Source organism: the organism of the source record quoted next, unplaced genomic scaffold, assembly GCF_019419815.1.
Source record: "Pyrus x bretschneideri cultivar Hongxiangsu unplaced genomic scaffold, Pyrus_bretschneideri_v1 Contig36, whole genome shotgun sequence".
Lineage (NCBI taxonomy): Eukaryota > Viridiplantae > Streptophyta > Magnoliopsida > Rosales > Rosaceae > Pyrus > Pyrus x bretschneideri.
In genome coordinates, this window is record NW_025999679.1 from 693927 (window position 1) to 704283 (window position 10357).

At 38.5% G+C, this 10357-nt stretch overlaps 1 protein-coding gene across 1 annotated transcript; it reads left to right on the forward strand.

The window, feature by feature from the left end:
• Positions 1 to 5423: 5423 nt before the first annotated feature.
• LOC125480789 (late embryogenesis abundant protein 1-like) lies at positions 5424 to 6671 on the forward strand. Its single transcript, XM_048591896.1, has 3 exons — positions 5424 to 5568; positions 5809 to 5943; positions 6270 to 6671. Exons 1-3 carry the CDS (start codon positions 5515 to 5517, stop codon positions 6348 to 6350), a joined length of 270 nt encoding a protein of 89 aa, XP_048447853.1. The 5' UTR covers positions 5424 to 5514; the 3' UTR covers positions 6351 to 6671.
• The last annotated feature ends 3686 nt before the right edge of the window (positions 6672 to 10357 follow it).

The window sequence follows — 10357 nt, forward strand, 5'->3', positions numbered from 1 at the left end:
GTCGAGTTCAATTTGCCCTTGTTGTCTAGCTTCATGATGAGTTATTTAAGAACGAAGCACTTGCCAACAGGATGGCTCACAATACGATGGTACTTGCAGTACCTAGGATCGTTTGTGCGATTCATTTCTTCAGGACGCTTGCATTCGGGTAGCTCAATCACCTTTTTTTTCCAGCAAGTCATCTAATATGGCAGCCATGTCAGAGTCAGGAAAAGGGTACGTTTTCTGTTCCAACTCTCTCAAGGTGCTCTTGTATCTGTCTTGGGTGCGAGGAGGCTCACTTGTCTTTATCTCCTTCGCTTTCTTCTTGGAGGAGATCTTGATGGGCGCAGAGGAGGTCTTGATGGGCGCTGAGGAGGTCTTGATGGGGGTAGTGTTGACGGTGAAAGCTTCCTTAGCGGGCTTCTTCCCAGTCTTGTCTATATTTGGGGCGAATACTTTATCCTTATTGAAGTTAGTAATCGGCTCCTTTTCCCGGTGATTAGTGATACTCAGCTCTATGTCATGGGAACGAGTTGCTAGCTCTTCGAATGTTCTTGGTTTTATGCCTTGGAGGATGTAATGTAACCACCAGTGCATGCCTTGAACGCACATCTCAATGGCAGAGGTTTCAGAAAGCCGATCTTTGCAATCCAGACTTAAGGAGCGCCATCTATTTATGTAGTCGACGACATGTTCATCTCTCCACTGTTTCGTACTGGTCAGCTCTAGCATGCTTACAGTACGACGAGTGCTGTAGAAACGGTTGAGGAATTCCCTTTCTAGCTGGTCCCAACTGTTGATAGACTCAGGTTCGAGGTCAGTGTACCAGTCAAAAGCGTTACTTTTCAGCGAACGCACGAACTGTTTGACGAGGTAGTCTCCTTCTGTCCCAGCATTGTTGCAAGTTTCAATGAAATGGGCGACATGTTGCTTCGGGTTGCCTTTTCCATCGAACTGCATGAATTTTGGGGGCTGATAACCCCTTGGCATCTTCAAAGCATCAATCTTCTTGGAGTAAGGCTTTGAGTACAGTACGGAGTCATGCAAGCTTCCTTCGTACTGTGTCTTGATAGTGCTTGCAATCATCTCTTGTAGTTGCTGGATAGAGAGAGATCCCATGAACGCTGTTGCTTGGTCTAGCTTTAGCTTCTCTTCGACTTTCTCTGCTGGAGGCTCCTCTTCTTCGTTGACTTCTTTCTTTACTAGGCCAACATTTGGGTCGACTTTCACGTCAGGCCGCGTATCTAGTTGGTTGACGAGTGCGGAAATCTACAAGTCCTTCTCTTCCACAGTCCGTGTGAGCTTTACAATTGCTTCATTCATCTGAGCTAGCTGCTCCTCGATTGAAGTTGCTCAAGTGGTCATGACTTGCATGGTTGTACTGCCGCTCGAATCAGCGTCGGAGAGTAGGGACTCTGAGTATTTCCTCGGGCTCTCCCCTTTTGATGCCCTTAGCGAGGCTAGGGTGATCACAGGCTCGTGCCTCAGGTGCTCTTGTTCCTTTGACAGAGTTAATGCAGGGGTGGAAGCCATGGCAAAAAGAGCTCTTGCCTTACTTCGGGTTGTGATGCCCGAAATATCACCAGTTGCGGCGATAATGTTCTTGTTCTTCTCTTTGATTGTAGGAACAGCTTGATCCTTTCTTGATGCCATTTGCGTTTTTCGATGATTTGAGGATAGAGATGAGAGGTAGAGATGTCCCACTGGGCGTGCCAAATTTGTAAACACGAAAAATTCCTGAAACAAGAAACAAGAATAAGTGTACAAAATATATTTTTTGTATTAATGATTTTTAGGGTTACAATCTCTTTGTAATTTGGTCATCTGATTCTATCTTCGTAGGGTGTAGGTTTGTGGATGAATTGTTGATCCAAAGGGTCGTCAGGGCTTAATCTAAGGATGAACAGTTGATGAATGGATCTTCAAGGGGCGTTGGGCTTGATCTTGAAGAATGGGTGTATGAGTTTGTTGATCCAAAAGGCCGTTGGGGCTTGATCTTAGGATGAACGGATGATGAATGATGAACACTTTCTTCAAGGGGCTGTCGGGGCTTGATCTTGAGTTGGTGGGAATTCTTCAAGGGCCGTTGGGGCTTGATCTTGAAGGAGGATTTGACGAAGAACGAAAAGTGCTTTCTTGATCCTTCGGGATTTGCTTGAGAGCTTTAGAGTTTCAAGGCTTCAAGGTTTTGGTGTAATGTAAATTTCTCTTTTTTTCCTTTCCTTTAAAATGAATGCCTTGGCTTCCTATTTATAGAATTCCAAAACTTGATTTTTGGATTTAAATAATCAAATGAAATAAATCATTTCTGCCAGATATTGACACGTGTCCTATTTGATGACTTTTCCAATTTATTTCGATTTTTCGTTGAGTCACACGCTACATGTAAAATTTATGTGACACGTGAGCGTTGAAATTTTTAATTATTGGTCAACATTCATTTCACCGAAATTTTGATGTCTACAGTTGTGTTTCATAAGAATGATATGTACTTTGCTAATCCTGATTCTTCACTTTAGGGGGAGAATCAGACAGAAGTTCAAACTCTTGATTATACTATTCTAGATATAGATAGTGTGAATGATTTGGATTTAAGTGGTGATGCCTTGGAAATAAGTGGTGATCATTCACACGAAAATAATGATGTGAATGAATTGGAACTGAGTGGTAATGTCTTGGAGACAATTGATGATCATTCACATGGAAACAATGTTGAAAACCTTGAAATGGACGAGTTGACATAGCTAGATAACTCACTGCCAATTTCCTCGCCATCGAACAGTCATGTGCTGCTAGCTACCTCACAGTCGATCTTGAGTCCCAATAACCATAATTAATCATCTTCGATCCCGAATGCACCACCACCATGTCATCTCCTTGATCACGTCAACTGAGGTATTCCTAAACTTACTTATGAGGCTAACCCTAAATGCAAAACTAGGTATCCGGTGAGTAAGCCCAACCCTGAGTCTAATGTATTATACTCGTTAAGTAATTATGTGTCTACTGGTCACCTGTCAGAATCAAATAAGTCATTTGTGCGTTAATTATTTACTATATCTATTCCTAACAGTGTGCATGAGGCTTTAGCTGATCCATGTTGGCAATCAGCAATGAATGAAGAGTTGAAGTCTTTGAAGAAGAATGCTACCTGGAAGATCACAAACTTGTCAGCTGGCAAGAAACTTATAGGATGTAAATGGGTCTATATGGTGAAGTACAAAGCTGATGGGATGGTGGATCGCTTCAAGGTAAGACTAGTAGCAAAAGGATACATTAAAAAATATGGAATTGACTATACAGATACATTTGCCCTTGTGGCCAAGATCAATACAGTCCGTGTTTTGTTGTCCTTGCCTGTAAATCTTAATTGACCATTACAACAGTTCGATGTGAACTAAGTACTAGTAGATAAAGGGAGGTGTCAACGGTTAGTGGGAAGATTAATGTATTTGGCACATACGAGACCAGACCTTGCTTATGCCTTGAGTATTGTTAATCAATACATGCATGATCCAGGAGAACAACACATGAATGCAGTTATGAGAATATTGAGTTATTTGAAAGGAAGTCTGGGGAAAGGATTTTATTTAAGAAGAATGGTCATTTTAGTATTGAAGGTTATGCAGATGCTGATTGGGTTGGTTCGAGTGATGATATGCGCTTAACATTAGGTTACTTCACCTTTGTTGGTGGAAATTTGGTTACTTGGAGAAGTAAGAAGCAAGGGGTAGTAGCAAGGTCGAGTGTAGAAGCAGAATACAGAAGTATGGCCGTTGGTATTTATGAGATTTTATGGCTTAAACTACTACTACAAGATTTGTGTGTCAAACATAGTCAATCGATGAAGTTGTTTTGTGATAATAAGGTTGCTTGTGATATTGCTCATAATCCAGTGCAACATGATAGAACTAAACATGTAGAGGTTGAGAGGTTCTTTATTAAAGAAAAGTTAGAAGGTAAAATAATTGAAGTGCCTCTAATTAGAACAAAAGATCAAATACCTGACATCATCACCAAAGCAGTTTCTAGTGAAAAGTTCTCTAAGTTTCTAGACAAGTTAGACATGTGTAACATATATGCACCAACTTGAGGGGGAGTGTTGACTTGTATAGTTTCCTATAATTTAGGATTTCCTAGTTTAGGATGGATCCCGTGTAATCTGGGAGAAATCTCTTTGTATTGAGGGAGAGAACTAAGGGTGGGTAAACAGGGACTGATATGCAGGTCGGGGCGAGGGTATTTACGAGGTGGACTAACCCATTCCTAACATACAATTAATGGCATGATCTAATTATCTTTCTTTCTCCATTTCTCATTCTCCCTCCCACCTCTACTCGACTTCTTGAGACAAAGAGTAATTGAGTCGATTCGAATTCGACTGTGTCGACATCATAGTAGCCAACCACCACACGACATCCACTCATCATCGTCTCTCGACTCTCTTCCCGTCCGCTCATTTGGGAGTTGCAACCATCACCACTATGGGACCATGATTTTCTGAGCACATGACACTTGGCAAGAAGGATTGGAATGCCTGAAGCCATGGACCCTGCCAAACTTTTGCCAGGCTAGGCTTAACGCCTATTAAAGTACTTGTATCCCAAGTAAGGAAATCCTAATTCAAGTCAAATTATGATATCTTGGGGATTATGCAAGTAGTCCTAATCCTAAGAAAATTGGATATCTCCTAGATAGTTTTTGGATTTAATGAAGATTACTTTCCATAAAAGGACTCTCAACATCTCTATAAATACTCTAACCTGGGTATTTATCAAGCGACGTCTCTCTAACTCTCAAAGGAATCAATGACAAATGAAGATACACCTCTCACATATTCTCTCTACGCCTAAAAGAGAGATTTGGAAATGCTTTTAAAATGGTTGAAACTGCTTTTAGTGAAAATGTTTTTGAATCCAATCCTTAGTAAGTGAATCTTAGAAAAACACTCGAAGCGCTTCCTACAAGAAGCACATCTGGTGCTTCTATTATAGGAAGCACTTCAAGTACTTTTGGATCTAAAAACATTTTCTCTAAAAGTTCTTTTAATTTGAGTTATAAGTTTCTATGTCACGTGGCAGAGCGAGTGGTAAACACTGTTCAATAAACATAAGATAACTACGTATTAAAGAAATTATGTCTGATTCAAATTTTGTAAGATTGTAACACATGTTTTGTTTTAATTATAGACAATATATTTCACTCATCATATCATATCATGCTATATAAAAGTTCCTACTCAAGTTTTTCTCGTCCCCAAGCGAGTGATTAGTGGTGCATAGTCCTTTCCATTCGAAGGACCATGCCAAAAATAGGAACTTGCCCTACTAATTTTCACTAAATGCCCCATTTCAACAGCAGAAATACACGCTGCAGATAGACTCGCTCCCAAATCCATGTCCCACTGCTAATTGGAACCATAACTTAGTGTATATATAGACGTTTTCCAATCCCAGTTTTACATCAATCAAGAAAACGTTTACATCATTAAGAAAACCACAAGTATTCTCATTAATAAATTTTTGAGAGAAAATGTCCAGCATGCAGCAACCATTCAATGCAGGCCAATCCCAAGGCCAGGGCCAGGTATGAGATTGATGTTTTCAATTCAAGCAGGGTGCTGTTTTTTCCACCCACCTGTCATATTCTCTCACCCGTTGACTATTGAAAATGTTCATGACAAATGGATATAAAGTGAGTGGGGAAATAAGACAAGTGCGTGGGTGCAAGAACACCTTTAAGCTGCAGAACGTAATTTATTAGATGACCATCGTACTCGTGCTGTATATGTGATACAATGCCATATGTTTTATGTTGTTGGTGCAGGCTAAGGCAGAAGAGTGGATGCGGTCCACACAGGAAACAGCACATGAAGCTAGGAACGCAACAGCTGATGCAGCTCAGTCAGCCAAGGAGTCTGCTCAGCATGGAAATGACCAAAGTGCTGGATTTCTTCAGCAGGTTATAAATATTTCTTGATTAATTGTTAACTCCTTCACTCTTTTGACATGCATGAGAATTTGAGTGATGCTTAAGGGACTAAACTAATTAAGTTTAGATGATCACAAATTATGTGAGGGTCAAATCCACTTATTACATCAATTTGTATATTCAGCTGTCTATAAACACGTAAATTGCCTAGAAATCAGCTAATGTGGTCTAAAATTTTGATCCCTCAAACATTTTCGAATAATTTTCAAACACATGCTGACTATAATACAAACAAGTGGGACGGTCATCAATAAATCTTGTAAACTTTCTGATAGAGCTATTCTCAATTGCCACAGACTGGAGAGCAAGTGATGAACATGGCACACGGTGCTATGGACAGCGTGAAGAACACACTTGGAATGAATGAAAAGAAATGAAGAAGATATATACCAGTAGCAGCCACATCTTCCTATAACGATTTGTGAAGATGTGTGGTATCAACTAATTAGCATCTACATACGTACTTCGATGGATATAGGGTTTTGTTAATTGGGAGCATTTCTTGCTCTTAATTCCTTATCGTTAGGGAGACTCAATTTAATTTGTCTGTCAGTGTCAGACAGAGAAGTCTTTGAAAGGAAGCTCATGTCATTAGTTGGAATAAACTCTACAGATATATTCTTTAGTTTGTTTTCCATTTTTCTTCCACATTACAGCAATCAATGTAATAAAAGCTTAACAAGTAATGCAATATGCCATGCAATGCAAACAAATTGTTTTCTTTAACTACCTTTGTTAACTCCATAATATATCTTCTGTTAGTAATCCTATAACACCACCAGGCAGTTAATTTCAGTATTCAGTGCTCGACGCTGATACCCAAATCGTTCAAAATTCTTGTCCAAGTAAACTACTACTAGTTCCCTATCAATTCATCTAAACTTCTTCCTAATTAGTTGCTCAACGCTGATACCTCAAACTCCTCTTCCTTCATTAACAAGTTGCTTTTATTGTTCTTTCTATCTAGGCTTAGGGTTAATTTCTTGTGATCCCCAAGTTAAAATCAACAGAGGACAAAACCGAAATCCAGTCCAGCGAAATATATATTAGGAAGCAAATCAAGCTGATCTGAACTCCAAATTGACCCTTCTGCATTAATCTTGACAAACTTGCCTCTCCAACATTTATTGCGCTCCAAAGAAACTTTGTCTTTCATGCATGGGATAATATATATATATATATATATATGTAATTATGTATATCAGTCATCATCATTCACTTGCATACAAGAGCCGGTCGATCATGGATCCTTCTATCTAAGGATACCGATGATGATGCGTTTCATTTTTGTAATCTTGAATGCAAGATTTGAAACTTGAAGATGAGCAGTTACACCATGGTAATATTATCTCCCTTGGATCTTCTAGTGACTGCTTTTCTTGAGGACAAAAAAACAGCTTTAGCAGCTGGGGGTTGTCTTCTAGCTTTTTATCCATTATATTGGTATTAAGAAAAAAAAATACTATTTTCTCAATTCAATAATGACGGTTCACTTTCCGTACTACCAAGTCGTCCGGAGCATTGAAGAAAAGAAAAATTGCATCCGTTGCTCTTAAATCCTTTCTTTGGAATTCAACTCCCTCGCCCACATGTTGAAGTTTTTCCAAATACTATTAGCATTTACATACCCTGTAAGTAAAACACACAGAACGCCAATAATGTGTTTTGTACAATCAAATTCAATTTTAAGTTCTTTAGAATTTTAAACAAAATTAACTAACATTTCGTTTTCATTTAACTTGTTTGTTAACTATTTTTAGTTTTCAAAAACTGAAACTACAAGCTACTTTTTTTTAATCATTTGCCACACTTGCGTGGCTGTTGGAAGGTTTGACACTCATCCAATTACAGGAAAACGCTTTTAGGGAAAATGGTTGAAATCACTTTTAGAGATAATATTTTTGGATTCCAAAAACACTTAAAATCCTAAACCCTTATTGGATCGGTGCTTCTTACAAGAAGTACTTAAAGTTTTTTTCCAAGATTGACTTGTATTTTTACTGAGCATTGGTTCCAATTTTTTATTTTATTTTATTTTATATTTTTTATCAAAAACACTTTTAATCATTTTTAAAGAACTTCAAAATGAGCTTGACAATTAGATCCTGTTTTCTTGCTATCAATTGCAAACAAAAAAAAACAAAAAAAAAAAAAAAATTTTTTGGGGACATGGAGATAAGAATAATTTTATATAAAAATTATCAAGAAGTTAGCAGTTTGGTCCAAATTTCTTCTCCGATACATATAATTAAATTAAATTTGTTAACATGACTAAGCAACTCTTTGGAAAAATTAAATATGACTAAGTCGGCGCTTTCTTAGATTGGTAGTACGCTCACCACTTTGTTAGGGTTAGTTAAGATTATTCTTAGTTCCTTTTATTTTCCTTTCTAGCTCGGGTTACCTTTTCCAACCTCTCTTCAAGATCATATGCCAATGGAGGACCCAGAAAACGTCCAATCAAACCAAATAAAACGTAGTACATCAAGATGGTCTGAACTTCCAATCGACCCTTGTGCATTGATCTCATCAAAGTAGTCTTTGCAAACGTATTGCGATTCAAAGCAGTTTGTCCTTCATGGAATAAGGCCGTCAAATTTGTATCGCATTTGTCATTGTCATCGTCGTTCCCTTGCTTACCGGAACCACCATGGATCCTTCTTCCTCAATATACCGACGATGATGGGTTTCGTTTTTCAAGTCTTGAAGGCAAGGTTTACAGCTTGAAGAACACACCCGATGAGTTACGCCATGGTAATAGTATCTGTCTTGGATCCTCTCAAGGATGGCTGTTTTTCTTGTGGAACAAGAAACAGCTATATATAGCCGCTGCTCTTAAATCCCATCTCTGGGATTCAACTCCCCCTCCCACGTTTCAAAACGTTTCCAGATATAATTAGCATTCAATACAAGACGCAAAGTGCCGAGAGAGAGCTTTGTACAATCAAATTCAAGACATCTACTCATGCTAATAATCAAATTCAGGGCACGGAAAGTTACAATGTTGGCTCAGCGAAAGATTTGGCGAGACAGATCAGCAAAGTTGTTCTGTGTTCGAGACCATCTTGCAGTAGCAGCTAGAAAAAATATTGGAGTTTTGGTGATGTACGACTTCACAGATAGGTGGTTGAACCTATATAGGAATAGTAATTATCTTGCGTTTTGTACCACAACAGATCGTAGGTGGAGAAAACTTGCCAAGCACAGAACGTAAATTGACGTTACCAGCTGTGACAATCAGGTTTATGCTTTACACCAAAGCTATTATGTCGAAGTCTGGGATTTCTCCAAGTCCTTTCTCAATAGAAAGATGATAATCTGGCCTGATCAAAGAGCAAAAATTCCTAATAATTACAGGGATTACATAATCAAAACAGGAGAAGATGTATTCCGAGTTGTGCGGTTCTACAAGGATTTTTTCAGTGAAACAATTGCGTTCCATATTTATAAGCTGGAATATTTGATAGATGGTAAATCGAGATGGATAGAGGTGGATTCGATTGGCAAGAGTGCTTTGTTTTTGGGTTTGAAACAGTCCATAGTAATGAGCTCTGCACACGATGGCTTAGAGTGGGATGAAAATTCAGTTTACTTCACACATATCATTTAGGTGTGTTTAATTTGAAAAACAAACAGGTTGAAAAAGTTTGTGATCTTCCAAAGGGCCCTGCACCACCTGTTTTTTGGATTGACCTGAATATGCTTCAGCATTGCATGCTAGGCTAGGGAGGAATTAACTCTGCCTGGGGTGAGGTACATTCATCGGTGTTTTCTGCAGTACTAGAGTTCAATTATTTGAATCGTCTACTTTTCAGTTTTCATTTTTTTTAGTATTCGGGAACCAAATAACTCATCAAGTTTTCTACTTAAAAATTAACTGAACTAAACTTTGTGGAAGTCTTGGAGAAGTGAGTGATTTTGACCTACAGTAATTAGCGAGATGAAAGGTTTGAGTTTCATATCATCAGCTTTCTTGGGATCCTGATGGTGGATTACCTCAAGCAATTTAGTTTTAAATTTATTCGATTTGTTGGAATTGTTTTGTTCAGGATAATGTTGAAAGACAGGAAGTTGATGCTGCAGATTGTAAGACAGTAGATCTTTCAGAGTATGCAATCACTTCCTTTTAATATACGGGGACGATGTATTCCTAATTGTGCGGCTTTACAAGAATTATTTCAGCGAAACAATTGCGTCCATATTTATAAGCTGGAATGTGCTATAGATGGTAGATCAAGATGGATAGAGGTGGAATCGATTGGTAAGAATGCGGTGTTTATGAGTTCGAATCAGTCCACAGCATACCTTCGCAACTGGCAGTAATGAGGTATGCACATGATGGTTAACTCACAATGGGAAGAAAATTCAATTTACAACACACATA

Excerpts from the sequence above, each read along its gene's own strand:
- LOC125480789 (XM_048591896.1), top strand. The coding sequence starts at position 5,515 with ATGTCCAGCATGCAGCAACCATTCAATGCAGGCCAATCCCAAGGCCAG. Across the intron at positions 5,569-5,808 it reads AATCCCAAGGCCAGGGCCAG|GCTAAGGCAGAAGAGTGGAT; the intron begins GTATGAGATTGA and ends TTGTTGGTGCAG. Across the intron at positions 5,944-6,269 it reads GTGCTGGATTTCTTCAGCAG|ACTGGAGAGCAAGTGATGAA; the intron begins GTTATAAATATT and ends CAATTGCCACAG.